We start from the raw sequence: 17,382 nt of genomic DNA on the forward strand, positions 1-17,382 counted from the left end.
GAGAAAGTGTCTGATTACATGTTTTTAATTTTAAATTATGGTTAAAACTGTAGATCAAATGGGGTATTTGTCATGGAATGTGTCATGGAATAGTAGAAGCCTGTGCGCAAAGCCTTCACAAGAACCAGTTAAAAAGGGCTGTTTAGCCAAAAGAGAGAAAAATGGAATATTTGTGGCCAGCCCTTACACAACAATGGCCCATGGAAACTAGCTGGAACATCCTTGTAAGACATGCAAGAACATCCAATGAATGCAAAATGGCATCTGAAACTGGGAGAAGACTTATTTATATAACCCTGTGAAAGTGAAAATGAAAGAGGAAGAAGGCAGCAAATGATACAGAACAGAATTTAACAATTTGTTTAAAAATATGGTTCCAGCGTAGGCCCTGTGTAATTTCTATAGATGGTCATCCATGCAGCCACATGGATAATGTGACATTGGGCAATAGGCAGCAGCAATAGCCAAGCACCATAGAAATGTTATGACAGACCACAACGGGTTTGGATAACGCACAGATTTTGCAAAGGCACGGTATCTCTGGCTGCAGCCAGGGTTTAGGAACGAATTCTCGTTTGCATGGTTCTATATGCATTTCCTGTGGCTCACCACCAGGCCTTGGGTCACAATCCCAATGCGACCCTAGAGCGCTTGGCAAGACTGGCTCCAGGTTGCCCGTGCAAAGACCTGCAAATGTCCATGAACAGAAACATGTTATACTTTGGGGGGGTTCTTTTAGTGAGAGGGAAGCATCTTTGTCCCTAACCTCATAACGTTCTTTTAGTGAAATAACAGTTTGGGGACAAAATCTTAACAGCACCCTATTTTTTTTTCTTTTTAAAAAATATAAATAAATAAATTTTAAAAAAATCAAGCGCTTATTGCAGAATGTGTCCCAGAAGGCATCCCAAGCCCACTGCCAGGACTGAGGCTGCACACCGTTAGGCCGAAGTAACTACGAGGCTGTACCTAAACATCACATGCGGGAAAAAATAGAGAAGAAAGGGCTACAACAAATAAGCACAGCAGACTATCACAGCGAGATAGACCCATTTCAAGATGTATTGCCGGGTTTATTCCTATTGCAAAAGTCTGAGGGAGCAGAGGAACAGACAGCAGTAGGGCTGTAGCCAAGAGGCAGAGCTAAATGTACCATTTGTAAATAACAGTGAAACAAGTGAAAGGTAAAGCAAAAAGTCAGAAATGGTTAACTGAAATCAATTACTAAACTAAGACAGTTCATTCTTTTTCCTTGTTTTCTTATATATTACTAGTTTTGCATCATTATTTCTCTCTGAAGCTGTGAACACTAGAAAAAAATTCTTTTTAAACTGAAAGCAACAGTGCCATGAAGTCAGATGATTTAATGAGCCAGGGTCTTGAATAATCATCAGGTTTGCAATTAATAACCTGTAACAATCAGGTTGCCTGTCAGGTGAGAGGGTTGCAAAGGCCATGCCCTCAGCTGCCACAGGTGGAAGGAGGCAGCACTGCTGCCTGGGAAGACCCCAACATCCTCTGCTGCTCAGCTGCTGCTGATGGCCAAGCGACAGATGGTTGAAGTATTTTCTTTTTCCGCAAGCCCTTTTTATACCGAGTGACATGAATTCAACTATTTTGTGGGTATGTAACAAATAACATTTTTGCAGAAGGGCAATACTTAAAATGATCCATTTCAACTTCAGAATTTTTACTTTTAAATCCTAGTCATTTCCCTTATATAAAGGCCAAACCCGTTATTTTTTCTGGGAGAAGGGCAAGGGACAAGACTGGACAGAGTCGTCTGAATATTCCATTTTCAAAGGAAATGAAAAGTGGAACTTCAGAGGAGTCTTACACTGGAACTTTTTCTTTTAGCCAGCCGGGAATAGCCTATGCAAAAGCAGTAGAAAGCATGAAATTTGAGGATCAGCGAAAAAATACCCTTCTGTGTATTCAGATAACTCAGTGCTTTGCAGGTTTCCCAAGAAGTTACTAACCTATTACATTTTCCTTAAGATTAATAACTTTAGATGACAGACAAGTTCAGGTCAGAGCTTAACTGTTCTCTTCGGTGAATGGAGCAGAAGACATTGTTCATGTTTCATGTTACTGGCACAGCTTATAAGGTAGTGGAGCCTCAAAATAATGTACCATCTAAAACATACAGTAAAGGAAAAGCATTAAGGTAATGGAGACTCAACATTTCTAATGTCCCAAACGTAAATAGAACCCAAGTCAGTACATTAGACAATTGACTGGCTTTGTTTGAGTGCACACAGGAATAAATGGAAACATCCTTATTTCCTATCCCAAGGGGCAATTATTTCAGAGCCTGGCTTTGTGCATTAATAAAAAGCAAGATTCCATTGTCTGGTAGCTAAAATCTTACTAGATATGCTGTATAAGCAGTCCAGCAGCAGAAACAGAAGGAAAACCCAGAATTACAATACCTAGCATATTTGTGTGTACATACAATCAAAAATATATCAGACTGGTATATTGTTTGTATATTTTAGAAGTTCTGTTAGTTATCGCGTGTCCTGGCTATGCTTGTGTCTACAGATTGTCCAAAATGCTTATTTCTCAAATGCTACAGTGAGCCTAACAAATGCAGAGACTGGAATTTCACACCTCTTTAGGAGAGGGGACTGGACTGCAGCCTTCTCCCAGCTCACCACCCTTTGAGCTTCCCTTTCCCATTCTTCTCCCTGCACACCACCTTCAGTAGTTTGTCTTTACCATTTAGAGGAAAAATAATGGCAACATAAAAAGAATTTATAAACGAAGTATTCAGAAATCGTACATATTGCCTCTTCTCCACACCTGTGAAACACTGCCATGATGTCAACCAAATTCTTACTCGCAGTTATGTCCAGTGTCACTGTTCACGTTTGCCCTAGCCACATGCCTGATGGATTGATCAGGTGTTGAATGCCAAGAACAGACTAAAACCCAGGTTCATGTTGTTCCTTTTTCAGATAGCACTGAAGAAAAGGTTTCTCTTCAGAAGGTTTGTTTATCTATTTTGCATCCGAGAAAACTGAATGCCACCGAAAGCCTCAGATCCTGCCTCACCGCTGCCACACAGAGTACTTTGGGGACTTGCTGCAAAATGATGTAAACTTCCTCAAATCAGTAAAATTGGGCTGAAACCAGATGGGAGACCTATCGAATTTCACATGCTAGGATTTTGCAAATATTTGTCATTAGAGACAGATTATTCTAACAAAGTCAGATTCATTAGAAGACAAAGTTGGTAGGATTGATTTTTATTTAGAGGAAGCCTTGCAGTTTGTATTTAAGCTGCCCATTTAAATAGGCAGCTAGCATGATAATGACATCTTAGGAAGAAAAAAAGAATTCTTGGAGATACATAATGTGTTTAATTGAAACCATTAGTTTTACTGGCAAACAGCTTCATATTTCTGTTCTGTTAATCCGAACAAAGTGCTGCAATTATGACTCAATACATAATGTCCTCTAGTGCTACTCGCCCCACATTCCCAAAGTATAGAAAGAAAACAAAACTGTTTTCAGTTAACAAAACATTCCATGCTTCTATCCAGAATACTTTTATTATATGGTTATCATATACATCAGAATTATATTGGGAACATTTACAAATATGTAAAGATAGTTCAGAACCTCCATTATTCACATACACACTAACTCACACACTCATTTTGCATGTCTAGTCAGTTATCAGGTGAATGATGCACAAAATTATTGCTTTGTGAACATACACCTCAGATTAGATTTAATCTTCAGTGGCAAGAATTGAGATTTTTAAAAAAAAAAAAAAGTCTTAAATACCCTGTATAACATACCTGTGCATAAACCTAAAGATATGTTTAGCTTACCCATTACCTTTGAAATACTTACCAAAATTAAAATTTGAAACCCATTTATAAAAAAAAAGTATTAAAAAGTTCACCATTATTTACAAATCCGATTAAATTACACATAAATAAATATTTACATTCAAACACACTGCTTCCCTTAATACACATAAAGCCTCCCTGGAAATATGTTTTTGGCCTCAATAGGCAAAAAAAAAAAAAAAAAAAAAGCTATGTGCCTATTCTTTCAAGTTTCCCCCCCCAATTTAAAAACAAGACAATATAAATATGTGAATAAAGCTGCAATATCCTTAGACACAGAAAGTGAATTTTCTAATAGCATTTTCATTTTGAACTATTCCTTGTTAAAAAAATATCAAGATAATATTCACTGCAGCCAAAATTACTGCAGTTTTTAAAAGCCTGAATATTTCCATAAAAATAAGCATGTCAAATGCCATCAGATAACTTTGAAGTCTAGCAGGATTTTAGTACTCTCCTATGGTAATTTGAAAAAAAAAACAACAACAAAAAAAAAAACCAACCAAAAACCAACAAAATAAAAAACACAACCCGCAGAATAATCTTAACTGTTTTCAGGTTTTATAAAAAATTTTAATGTACATAAATTTATATACCATTGTTTAATACTGCTTTATTGTTACTGTTGCATTTAGAGAGAACAAAACCCTGAAATCGTATTGGATAACGAACAGGCTGCCATCTAAAATCTGTATCTTAAAAACTATACATGAAGCTGGTCACCACTAGATACTTAGATGTTGAAGAGAAATCTAAATATATCTCTTTGTATATTTCCATCAAAAACCCTTTATAGCACCACTTTTACAGCAAAGGATTTCAATACACTTGTACCAAGTACTTATCTTCTGGGTAATTGTTTCCACAGATAAGGGATACTGCAGCTTTTAGAAAGACTTGTCGCATGGATCCAGGGGGAGTGAAGATCCTGAATAAGACTGATTTTTTTCCTCTCTTCCCCTCCTTTCTTAAAAAAAAAAAAAAAAAAAAAAAAAAAAAAAAGAACCCAAATCTCTATGTTCCCCCTGGCAAGAAGATCCCAGTCTGTGTTTAGGAGGAAGAGTTTAAAGTCTGGTTTCTCTCCTTTTACTTCCTGTGCTTATCCATTTTATCAATGGTTTTGTTGGTTTCTGCAGGGCTCTGGTCGCCAGCGTTCATGTATGTTTTGTCTGCTATTTTTAATGCTTCATTTAGGTAGTTCTGGACGGATGTCATGGCAGCGCAGATGGCAGCACTCCCAAAGCCATGTGTGATCAGACTAAAATGAGTCAAACAGCCCTGGATGCCAGGGTCCAAGATGGGACTAGGTCTCGTGTTTCCAAGAGGAGTTCTGTCCTGAGTGAGGAGGTCTGTGAATTCCTTACAAATCTGCCTGCAAGACACAAAGTGATCACACTTTACACCATGGTGGGAATTTATGCAAAAGCAAATAAATAACAGAGAAAGCCTGTATCAAATATTTGGCAGTTCTGTGGGGAATTAAGAGTGTTCAGAAATTCATTACTCCAGCAGCAGCAGTGTCTAATATTAAAGCCTATTTATCAGCACTAGTTTCTGATGAACTTTGTCATATCTGTCACAAAAACACATACACGCTCTGCAAAATATTCTCCCCACCTCTGGTATCTGTCTGGCTCTGCATCATTCGCTCTAGATTTTATGGGGGGGGGGAGTGGGAATCTAGGGCTAGTTTCTATGAGAACTTCCACAGCTGCAGTTAAATGATTCAGAAATACTGAAGCAGCTGAATAGGAGGTTCAGTTTAGTTGTGCATTATATGTATATGCCCTCTTTAAGAGAGACCTAGGCTCTGATCCTGCAAACGCTAACACATATGCCTGGCAAAACATGAATGGTTAATAATGCTCAAGCATATGTTGTTTGCTACTTGTAAATCTGTCCCCTTGATAGGATTTCACAGGAGCTGAGCAATCTTAACAGAATCACCACTTTATCAGAATTTCTCAATCACAAACATTTTCCATAAGATTACTGTTATTAGTGCCAATAACAACACCAGTAATGAAAATACTGAAAAGCAGGAGTAGCGCTCAGTAAAAAGCATAAGGTTTAAGCTCTAGGAAAGAAGGACTACTTCTAAATTTATAAGAGAGATATTCTTGTAAAAGAAGGTCTCTCTGGAAGGCTGGATTAATTCAGCAACAGGAGTGTGTTCTGCATGCCAGATCTGAGCCCAAAGTCAGGGCAACTCTTCTCAGCAGTTTTAAGCAGGCTTTTCTCAGATCCTCTGCAGAGCAAGAGTGCTTTCAAAAGCATGGAATGACATGGACCCCAAACCAGAAAACAGACCAGACCAGAATGGATCATGAACTGAAGGCTTTGTTAAACCTCAGCCTGGGAAGGCCAGGGTGGGGTAAAGGGTGGACAGCAAGCACTCCAACCACTGGTTTAAGCATAACTCAGTGCAGATATTTCCTACCAGAGACCTGTTCAGCATGTGCTGTACTTACAGATACAAGTGGCTTCAGAACAGCCTTAACAAAGCTTCTCTCCTTTACCCTTCCTTCCCTTGGTCATCAAGGTTTGTAATAGGAATTTACTTAAGTACAGGGACTTTTCACATCTACCAAAGGTTGGCTGTCACTGAACTACAAAAATCTTCAGCCATAATTGCGAAAAGGGACTATCCACAGCTCTTGACTCCTAGTGTCTCATGGGGGAAACCTGTGTGCTGCTATTGCCAAAAGCAGTGAAGCTGTTAAAAGGACACAGCAGCAGAGCTTCCCTTGCACCCTGCACATCCTCAGTAACTCTCCTTGAGGTGCCCCTCTGGGCCACACGTACGCAGAGGTGGGTGAACCATCTCCTGCTCCCAGTCCCAGACACTGGTTCACATTCTCCAGCGACATCTGCCCTCTGGGTTCTCAACCATCAGACCTAGGGACATCTTTTTCTGAAGAGATATAGCTGTCCCGGTATAGAACTTTTTCTGAAGTTTTTACTACAGTTAAAAAAGAACAGAATGGGTCCAAACTGCTTTAGAGTTATCATACGGGGTGGCCGGTGGTTGTTATTATTATTATTATTGGTTCAGACTGAAACAACTACTGCCATAGTTGAATTCAAACCAAAACCAAATAAAAAGGATTGCTTCACCTCCCTGATTAAAATTACACATGAAGACATACCAACTGTCCAGTCACAGATACTCATGGTCAGACAAAGGCATCTTTAAAGAGAAAAAAGAAATCCAAGCCCAAAACTTACTTTGCAGCAAGAAGCATATTTTTCCTGTTTGCCATTTCATTGCGGCCCATGTGTGGTCGAGTTAAATATTCAGCCACTGCTTTGGAAGGAAACTCTGTCTCGCATACATAACCAAAGTCACGAGCAAGATGTACAGCTTCACCTGGCGTGAGTAAAAGGGAACGCTTATTCAATGTAGTAATATCTATTTATAAGGAGATCAGGGAAGGTGCTGTGAATTTTTCAAGTGTATTCCTGTTTCAGAAAGGGACACTGCTATGTTACCACTATACCACTCATTAGCATCTTCTAATTAATAGATCAGTGTTTCTTTGTAAGCTTGCATCAAGAAAAAAAGACCTACATGGTGACTACTACAAAAAATAATTGTCTTGCCTTTACACTAGAAAGGCTCTTGTGTCTATCCAGATTAACTGTGCAGCAAAGATTAGAATTCAGTCTAGATCAAACTGTCCAAAAACATTAAAATAACCTGGCAGCTAAATTCCACTTAAAGGGTTTATCAGTTTTGTGTATTTTCTAAATACTTTCTAATAAGCACTTTCATACAGAAAATAAAAATGTAAGGTGTATAACTAGGCCGCTTCTTTTTTTCATTAAGGCAGTTTGATCAGGCTTAAAAAAGTGAATTGGCATGATCAGTGTCATGTACATGACCTGTAAATGTACATGTGTGCATGTGCACATGCATAAGCTCTCTTAAACTCCACTTACAAATAAAGGTTTTAAATGAAGTTACTGTATTATTTGAGCTGATGTAGAAGTGAAACAGCAGTAGGGTATTGTTAGATCATTTTTCACTTTTCAACTGCTGTTTCTATTCCTATTAAATTGTACCACTACCAGGAGCTCCTTTAAACGGAAACACAAAACATAACCACACACATACATATATATACACACCCTTCAAGTCAGCTTAGCTGATAGAGGGTCCACATAACACACTACAGATTAAAGGGGCTCCAGTTTCCTATCAGGAAGTCAAAAGCTATAAATCTCACTTTATATGCTTGTTTATTAGAAGAGCTTCTGAGGATACCGCTGAGGTAGGGCAGGCATTGGAGTCAGCTGCCCCAGACTTTTAAAGTCTCCCAGTAAGGAACCAAGCCCACTCATGTGATGAGTTTCACCCCTTTTGCCTTCCCTGCCTGTCCCTGCACACACCCTTACAAAACCCAAAACAACCCACCCCCCCTCAAGAAACACACGCTGGACAAACGTGCATTTGGAACATCTTGGTATGTAGAAGATCCTGCATCCCTGTCAGCATCCCTGCGATGCAGCCCAGAGGTAGAGGGGCATTAGCTGGGTTTGTGCAGGTAGGGCTCTGAGGACAAGGGCTTAGCGACCAGATTTGAAGGGAGAAAAAGGGGAGAGGGGCCCCTGAAAGGCAACATAACTGTTAGTTGCTGCAATGTCCCCATCATGCTCACTTAAAAACAAACAAAAAACCTCTCTATTATGTTCAGTGACTTTCTAGCCTTCCCATGCTTTGCCTAGAGGCTAAAAGCTTGTACACAAGGGGGAAAAAAAGTTTATTTTTAAGAGACATTCAAGACTGACCTTCCACCAAAGATGTCAATAGCGTCACATTTGCAGCTTTCCTTCTACCAGCAGGAAGATTCAAGCCAATTTTATCCAGTTTTTCCCTTAATGATCTGCCACCATTTTTAGATTTGGCTCTGTAATTAAAGAGAAAAAAAAAATTGGCCTTATTTATCTTCAGGGAACACTTCTTTTTAAAGATGAGAAATTCCAGTTACTGACATTCAATAGGGTTCTACTGGGGGGGGAAGATAAAAACCAGGCTCTTTTCAAGTGACCTACTTTTTAAATGCTCTACTACAAACCAGCCAGGATGGAAAACAGCAGAGGTCAAAATCAAAATGTTTCAAACTGCACAATCAAAACCAACAGCTGTAGAACGATCACAAGCTGAATTAAGTGTATGTAAAGAAGGGCATATAAAGTGTCCTTGAAATGATTAATCAAGACCACAAGATTTAATCCAAAAATCATTCCATGGGGAAACAGTTTGTCACAGGAGTAAGAAAGCTCCAAGAGCCGTTTTTGAAACAAAAATCCAACTTTAAACAAGAGAATGAGAATTGCTGTCAGAGCTGTTAATAGCACTTCTCGAGAAGTAGCAGAAGTGCAAAGAAGTTTTATTTCCAAAGCCTATTAGGATTCAGTGCTATCGGGCTTTCTTAGCTCCTCGCTATGCTAATCTGCCCGCACACACACACACGAAAAAAAAATCACAAACAATAGACCCAATGCAAGGGGAGTCACAGCCTACCTTCTGAGTACTCCTCCTAGCAAAGAGGCATTGAGACACTCGGGGGGCGAGAGCCGCCTCTGCACCTCTGCTACTGTCACTTTGTATTTCGACGTGGAGCTGAGGAGGGAAAGTCTCCCCGGAACCGAACAAAATACTTCATTGGGGTTTATGACCACTCCAATTAATCCATCCTTTTGGCAGGGGAGACTCAGAGCACTGTTCTTCGTTAAGGAAATAGGACCTGCGGGAGGAGGAGGGAAAGCAGGTATTTCACAAAAGGGAAAAATAAATAGGAAGTGGCAAGTGAATTTCCTTTCTACAAAAAAAGACCGGGAGACAGGATTTCGTTTTGCATTAAATGCTCACACCACTGACCCCAGTCGCCAGCATCTCTTTGCCACACAGGGCTGGGCTGCAACCAAGAGATACCCACAACTATTCCTGAACAGCTTTCTTTTGCCACAGTAAATTTCAAGGAGCTGCCGAACACAACTAAGAATACTTTTTAAAAACGAACAAAAAACCCATCTCTGAAGCAGCATGCTGCAAATTAGCAAATCCATGCTTATAAAAAGCCCGATACAACTACAGACTCCAAATTAGCATCCTTCAGCTACTGCCAAAAACTTTCTGAGCCGGGGCAGAGAGAAGCCTCCCAGCTCCTCCTGGGGTTCATCTTCCACCTCGCACACGCGGATTTAAAAAGCCGCCTTTGGAATTTAATCCCAACAAATTCAGGCAGTACAACAGAGGGAGGGATGCAGCCCAGAAGAGAACCGAAAGTAAAATGTTGCTCGTTAATGGCTTCAGCCTTTAGGTGAATAGGGACAACAAAGGCTTTAAGCAGCAAACCGCAGATCCAGCTTTTCCATCCCCTTGCGAATCCACCCAGTTAACCCCCAGTGGTGTGCTGCCGGCTCACAGCACCGATCGGAAAGGGTTAAAGAGCCGAGGTCGGTCCCGCTCCCCGGAGGGGGAAAGATTTTTCAGTGGAGCATCTGACAGCGAAATTATTCTCCCATGAGCTAAACGCAGCAATCAGCGCTCTGACAAACACTTCTGCTTTTCCTCAGTTAGGTATTTGTTTGAAGTCTTCAGAGGAAACTTCCACTGATTTTTTTTTTAAGCACAAATTTTGTTTAAAAACAAAAGCAGGAAAAAAACCCCTAAATGACTGTAAATTGACTCAATACGTCTTTCTCCTTCCTTAAAACCTCAGCTACAGAACCATTTCGATTAGGATAAAGCGGAGCAGGCTTATGCCAGTGAACTCATTCCCTTCAAGTCTTGTAAAGAAGTTGAAGGAAAAGAAAAAGAACTCAAACTGTTCTTCGAGTGCTAGCAACAAAAAAAACCCCAAACCCAACCAAACAAAAAACAAAAAGCCCCGTGTCACTTTACACCCGCGTATTCCAGGGCAGCATCAGTTCCAGTCCAAGGTCCTGGTTTCGATTAGAGCCCCCCGCGAGCAGGGGCCGGCGGCGGCCCCCGGAGGAGTCTCGCAGCCCGGACTCGCCGCGGGGCCGGGGCAGCCCCGGGGGTTTGTCCCCGCCGCCACCTTCCCTCGGATGGCGTTAGAAAAATGCAGAGACGGAGCATGTCATAAAAACTCCTCCGCCCTCCCCATCCGAAAGGATCCGTCTTTTCAAAGATAATAAGGCGTCAATTCACCGGTGCGTCATTAAACTTTAACTATTGACAAGGGAAAGTAAACTGCAGTGCCACCTTACTGACCTTTTCTAATGACCGTCTGGTCATGCATTAATAAGTGTTGATCTTCCACATTCTGGAAAGAGAAAGGGGAGAAAGTTTCGCACCTTGAAAAGCCGAGAGGGAACGAGCCGGGGCCTTTTGGGAAACCCACCCCCTCCCCGCGCATCCCCTTTTTTAAGGGCAGAAGGGGCAAAAAGGCGGGTTTCGCTCCAAGGACGGGGCAAGTAAAGCGGGGATGTGCAGAAGGGGACGCAGCGGAGCGCTGGGGCAGCTCCATGCCAGACGGGGAGCGCCTGTCCCCCGCCTGCCACCACGGGCGGGGGGATCCGGGGACGGGCGGGGGGGGCCTTACCTGCACCTCCTCCATCTGGTGAGCCATGTCGTGCAGGCCCAGGTTATCGGCCAGCGCGGAGGCGTCCAGCCCGTGGCCGTGGGGCAGGAGGAGCTCGGAGCGGCGGTACGTTTCCCTGCGGCCGCCGGCGGAGCCGCTCTCCAGCGCCGAGAGGTGGGGGACGAGGCCGGGGCGGCCGTGGGGGGCGAGGCCGGCCGGGTCCTGGCTCTGCCGGTTGGGCCAGGCGCTCTGCTGCTGGCTGGGGGGCGGCGGCGGCGGCTGGTGGAGCGGGTTGATGGAGAAGGGGTCCCCGAGGTGGGAGTAGGGGTCGCTGGACTGGGAGTAAGGCAGCGGCTGGTACGGGGGGGGGAAGTAGGGGGGCTGGAAGTCGGAGGCGCCCGAGTGGGAGAGCGGCGGAGCCGGGCTGTACAGGTGCTGGCTGACCGCCGAGAGGTGGGGGAGCCGCGGGTTCCCGTTGCTGCTCCCATCGTGCCGGTCCTGGAAAGCACAGAGGGGTGGGGGAGAAGGGGGGCGGCCGTCAGTAGGGGGCTGTCGGGCAGCGGCGGCAGCCCAGACCCGGGGGGGGGGGGGGGGGGGGGACACGGCGGGCGGCGGCACTCGCTGGCACAGGGGGGAGAAGAGAGGAGAGAGGGAGAGCCGCCCTGCTCCTGCCCAGGGGGTCTTCTCTTTTTAAGGCACTTCGCGTGAGAAGTCAGCCCCACTCCCAGGGAAGAGACCACAAACCAGCTCTCACTGCTCCCCTCATCGCGACTGCAACAGACGAACCCTCGCGCGTGTGCAACTCATTGGAAGGATCATTAAAATAAGAAAAATTCAAATCAGCGACGCAGCCCCATTTCCGCCGCGCTGCCCCGGCTGGGGAGGAGACTCCGAGACCGGGGGCTACGGACCCCCTGGCCCTGGAGAGAACTCGGCCCGGAGGCTCCCGGCACCTCGTGTGTCCGTCCCGTCCCTCCCCCCTCCCCGAGGCCCCGGAGCCGCCCGGGACGCCCAGCGCTCGCCCGACGGCTGCTGCCGCGGCGGGGAAGGACGGCGTTCCTCCCTCCAGCCGTCCCATCGCTGCTTCTCCCCCGACTGCAAATCTCAGCAGTCAAAGCTTAAATGTCTACATTGAGCTGATCCAGGGATTTAGCAGCTTCTGGCTTCACGGTCATTAAAATAACAGGGCTAGTTAATAAGAGGTGAATGGGGTCCCAATGGAGCGTGAAGCGGGGACTGCAGCTAATCTGTAGGAGCCGAGCCGGCGGGACCGCGACCAATGGAGCCGGGACGGGGGGGACGGGGGACACAGCAGCTCCGCAGAGATCAAAACCCGGGAGCCCCTCACGGGGGGGTGGGGGGAGACGCTCCCGCGGAGGAGGGGAAGGTGGGGAGGACCGGCGCCTGAGAACGGCCCGGCTCATCCCCGCAGCAGCCGCTACCTGCCGGCCCGGTCCCGCGGGCCTCCCGGCGCTCTCCCAGAGCGGGGCCGGGCCCCGGGCCCCGCTGGGGGCTGGGGGGTGCCCGCTCCCGCCTGCGGCCCCAGCCGGTGCTTCTCCCCGCTCCCGTAAGGCGCGGCTCCACCGGGTGTGGGGGGGACGCGGGATGCAAGCTCGTTTCTCCCAGCCAGGGCTTTCACGCAGTTTTATTTAAGAGTTAAAAAAAAATTAAAATCGCATCTCCAAAAGGGTAAAAAAAAAGTAAACCGTGAAAGGACAAATCCCGCCCGGCGGGAAGGCGGGAGAGCCGGGCGCCGGTTGAAGCGAGCGGGGAGGGAGGGCAGCGCGGCTCGGGGGGGGGGGCGGCGGAGCTCCGCGCTGCCCCACGCTGGACCCCCCCCTTCCCCACACTCCCGACCCCTCCCCGCGCTTCTCACCTCGCAGTCCTCTTCATACTTGACATTATCTGCTAGTTTCCACAACATGGCGTCCAGCGTCCAAACCAGGTGTGTGGTGCCGAAAACAGACGAGAGCTCAGCCCCCCCCCACGGGCAGTAAATCCACGTCGGCGCTGGGGAAGAGGAGCTGCCCCCCGGACGGAGCTCAGTTGGCAGGCATGAAGGCGGATGACGGACTAAACCTCCTCGCTTATGGTCACTCGGTTTTTTTTCCCTGCCCAGACGCCCTTAATGGCAATAGGATTATCATAACTCCTCCCCAGGGATGGCTCGGGAGCCGCGGCCGCCAGCCACTCAGGAGGGAGCGCGCAGCCTCAAGCCACTCCTTCCGCACTGCGCTCCGCGCCCGCGGAGGGGTGGGCAGACAGAGCAGAGCCGGACCCCCACCACCACCAGCGACCCCGGAGCGCTCAGGGCGCGGGGGGGCAGCCCTGGCCCGCGGGGAAGGGGTCATGCGTGGGCATCCCCCCCCGCACCCCCACCGCAGTGAGGCTGCCCCAAAAAGCCCCCCCACGTGTTGGATTTGGGGGGAGGGAGTAGTATTGGGTGTTCCACACACACACACGCGTGGAAGGACTTTGCTACAATCCGCGTGGGGTGGTGCAGCGCCGGTGCCCCACACTCGGCGGCTTCTGGGCGAAATAAACTCGGAAAAAGTGCTCGTTGCAAAAGCGAGAAAGTCCGAGCGCCAGCCTGAGCTCAATTTGCATAATTGTTAAAGAGTTTGAATTACTGATTACAACTTGTAAGCTACCAATGTTTAAGGTATAATTTACTTAATTATCCGACAAGATTATTGCAGTTGTGTTGAATCCCTGGTAGGTAAAGCAGCACTGATTCAGCGTCCCCGATTCGGGGCTGTGTGAATTGTGACACCGGTTCCTCGCAGCATTATTATTTTTATTTTTTTAACGAAAATCCCGCCTGTCTAATCTTTTCGCGCAAACTTGGGTCTGGGGAAGCAGGTGGGAGGTGAGACAGGCATTTTGGGACGCCGTGAGCACACTTTCATCTAAGCTTAGAAAATACTTCCCTGCCAAATTGCTACCTTTCTGCAGCCATTTGATCTATGCAGTTATGTGTGTCAGACAAAATGAACATCGTTTTCAAAAGCAACGACTTCTCCCAGTGTTTTAAGGTGCATCCGGATCACTGCTCATTTACATGAGAGGAGCAAGTGTTTGTTTATTGTGGCAGGGACAAAAGATGACCCTGGACGGTGCTGGCTGCGGAGATCTCGGCTATCTCAGTGCCCGGGGACGAGCCGCCTGAGAGCTGTTATTAAAGGCCTGAGATAGACCCATGTCTCGAGATTTAAACCAGTTTACACTTCCCTCGCATTTTTTCCTAAGGATCAGGGAAGAAAAATAACAAGAATTAAAAAAAAAAAAAAACCCAAACAAAAACCCCACAAAACCGAACACCAAATAAACCTCTCCATCCGACTAAATGAATGATCTAAAAATAAAACCGAGGACTGGGGTGCTGGAAGTAACTGTTGGAGGTGTTATCTGCCTTATCTAGCACGCAGGTGCTGATTTGCAGCAGCTGCATTAAGCCCATCATCATCAGGGACTCCGCATTATCATTTTTGGTGGAGTCTCTATTTATTTTTTTTAAACGACGGTGTTTTTCTTCCAGGGATGTTTCTTTGAAATGCAGTTCGCGACGATTATTAGCGAGTGTGCTTGCGCTGCTCCTGGCGTCATTAAGACTAGGAATCTAAATAATAAAAGACAGGGGGAGCTTAAAGTTCATTTGTATTAAAGGGACAAGATGGATTTAAAAAGAAACTAGGAAGGGAACCGTCGAGCTTCCCAAGTTTGGGATCAGATCTTCTTCCTTCCAGAGACCCTTGTATTGTAGCAACGTTGGTAATTTTTATCATAATCTTAGAAGCCAGATTTTCTTTCTGCTCAGAAGTGTCACACTGAGAGGCGACCATGATTTTCTCATTCTTGAGAATTGTCAGGGTCTGAACACCTTCGGTTTGTTTCTTTTGGTGGCCGAAATCACGAAGATTAATTCAGCTTCTTATTACTTTTGTGTATATATTAATAATATTTATAAATAGAGGCGTGGAAGACGAGGAGGGATCTATAAGAAATTACCTAAACAGGCGACCAAAATAAGCACACTTGTCTTCCTAGAAAACAAACCAGGCAGAGAAGAGACTAAATACGGGGAAGTTTGAGACGCTCCCCCGTACATCCCCTCGCTCCTCGGTCCCTGCTCGCAGCAGCGGCAGCTGCCAGGGACCGGCACAGGGGTCCGGGCTCCGCGGGGAGCAGAGAGCCGGGCGAGGCGAGGCGAGGCAAGGCAAAGCCAGGCGAGAAAAGGCGAGGCGAGGGCGGGCAGTGCCCGCCGCCTCCCGCGGGGTGCCCGGCCCGAGCGCGGCTCCCTCCGCGCCCCGGCCGCGCCGCGCAGGTGATGCCGCCCGCGGGGCCGAGCGAGGCTCCTGCCCCGGGCGCTTCTGTCGAGGGATGTTTTCATTAAATAAACAGCCCGGCATCTGGGCAGCGCGGGCCTTTTGGCGGCGGGGGGGGGGTGGCAGGGGGGATAACGCTTTTTGAGAGTCTCCCTCTCCGAAGCGTGGCTTTCCGCAATCCTCCCCGTTTATACGCAAACCGACAGAGAAGCGGGCGGGCCGGGGGCCACCTGCAAAGCCCACCGGCTGTAGCACCCCTCCACCGCCCCACTATGCCCTCCCACACCCGGCGAAACTCTCCAGGCAACTCCCGGGCACAGGAAAGGCGCAGGCAGCCAGGGCTGCTGCAAGGACACGGCACCTCCCTGGACACTCCCTTTGAGACACGGGTCAGAGCTGTGCAGGAACCGAGGAGCAGCCAGGGAGGTGGCTCCTGACAGGTGGCAGCTTTATTTACTTATTTAAAAATAAATCAGAATTTGATGCCCTTACTTTGGGGACATCCCCTATCTCCAAGAAAAAATGGTTTCTTGCTTCCTAGGGCTTAGCTCCCCCGCGCACCTCTCTTTTTACGAGGATGCAGTTCCCCATGGGGGACCATAAAGCACCCCCAGGTGTGAACACGCTCTCGGGAGGGGAGCACTGCTGAGTCTCTGTCACATCCAGTAGTTTTCCTATTTGGCAGCAATTAAAAGAGAGCGTGGGGATGCTAATTAGTTACATCCCTCTTCCTCTAAAAATTATTTAAACACACATATCTGTATCATTAATGAGACTGCAGCAACCTGTCCGGATTGTCGCCTCGGCTCCTGCAGAGCTTCACAAAGGGAGCTGCTGCCCCGCGGCCCCGGCAGACTTTCCGTGTAACTTCCACGCCGAGTCCGCGGGGAGGGGCAGAAAGCGGGGTGTCCCGTCCACCCCCTCCACCCTCGCCCCACCGCAGAGGAGCCCACCCGGGCTGCCAGAGTCTGGAGGGGCAGGACCACCACCACCCCATCCCCCCCCCCCCCCCCCGCCAGCCCAAAGCCGGGGGTGGGGGGGCGCAGAGCCACACCACGCCCGGTCGGGCTGCGGAGGGGTTTCTGCTCAGGCGGGACGGCTTCCGCGGGGCTGGGGGGGTCCCCGGGGGGGGCCGGGACAAGTGCGGAGGTACGTACTTGCCAGTCGATCCTCCCCAGCAGAGCCATGGGGCGTGCGGCGACGGCAGCTGCCTCCGTGGCGGAGCCGCCGACACCTGGGCGCGGAGCAGCGCGCCTGCGCACCGCATCCGCGCCCCCCCACCCCGGCTTGTTCTCCCCCTTCCCAAACCCTGGCCCCGGCAGCCCCCCAGTCCCGGGACGGGGACGAAGAGACGGTCCCGCCGCCGCGGGGTTTCATTCTTGATGGCTGCCTCCCATGGTCGCTCCCCGCCGCTGGACGGATCCCACCGGGCCGCGGCAGAGCCGGGACATTTTAAGGAGATTTTTGTCTCTGATGCGCCGTTTCTCCTCCCTTTATGCGCCCCGGGGTGTGTGTGTGTGTGTGTGTGTGTGCGCGCGCGTGTGTTTCCCCGTGGCTGCTCCCCCCGGGAGCATCCCTGACCGACGGGAGCCTCTTCCTCGCCCTCTGCGCCCCCGGGGAGGGCAGCGGCCGCTCGGGAGG

The 17,382-nt window shown here is 47.8% G+C and overlaps 1 protein-coding gene across 2 annotated transcripts; it reads right to left on the minus strand.

The window, feature by feature from the left end:
• Window positions 1–3,498: 3,498 nt before the first annotated feature.
• TFAP2C (transcription factor AP-2 gamma) lies at window positions 3,499–16,951 on the minus strand. 2 transcript variants are annotated; one of them, XM_074842964.1, is made up of 7 exons: window positions 16,899–16,951; window positions 11,438–11,914; window positions 11,107–11,158; window positions 9,391–9,613; window positions 8,655–8,773; window positions 7,092–7,233; window positions 3,499–5,235 (listed from the first exon to the last, which is right to left on the minus strand). In XM_074842964.1, the coding sequence occupies exons 1-7, from the start codon at window positions 16,926–16,928 to the stop codon at window positions 4,950–4,952; spliced, it is 1,329 nt and encodes a 442-aa protein (XP_074699065.1). In that variant the 5' UTR covers window positions 16,929–16,951; the 3' UTR covers window positions 3,499–4,949. The 2 variants fall into 2 exon arrangements, with proteins under 2 accessions (XP_074699065.1, XP_074699064.1); XM_074842963.1 differs by lacking the exon at window positions 16,899–16,951 and adding an exon at window positions 13,293–13,437.
• Between the last annotated feature and the right edge of the window lie 431 nt (window positions 16,952–17,382).

The sequence above is a fragment of the Strix aluco genome, chromosome 17 (genome assembly GCF_031877795.1).
Source record: "Strix aluco isolate bStrAlu1 chromosome 17, bStrAlu1.hap1, whole genome shotgun sequence".
Classification (NCBI taxonomy): Eukaryota; Metazoa; Chordata; class Aves; order Strigiformes; family Strigidae; genus Strix; species Strix aluco.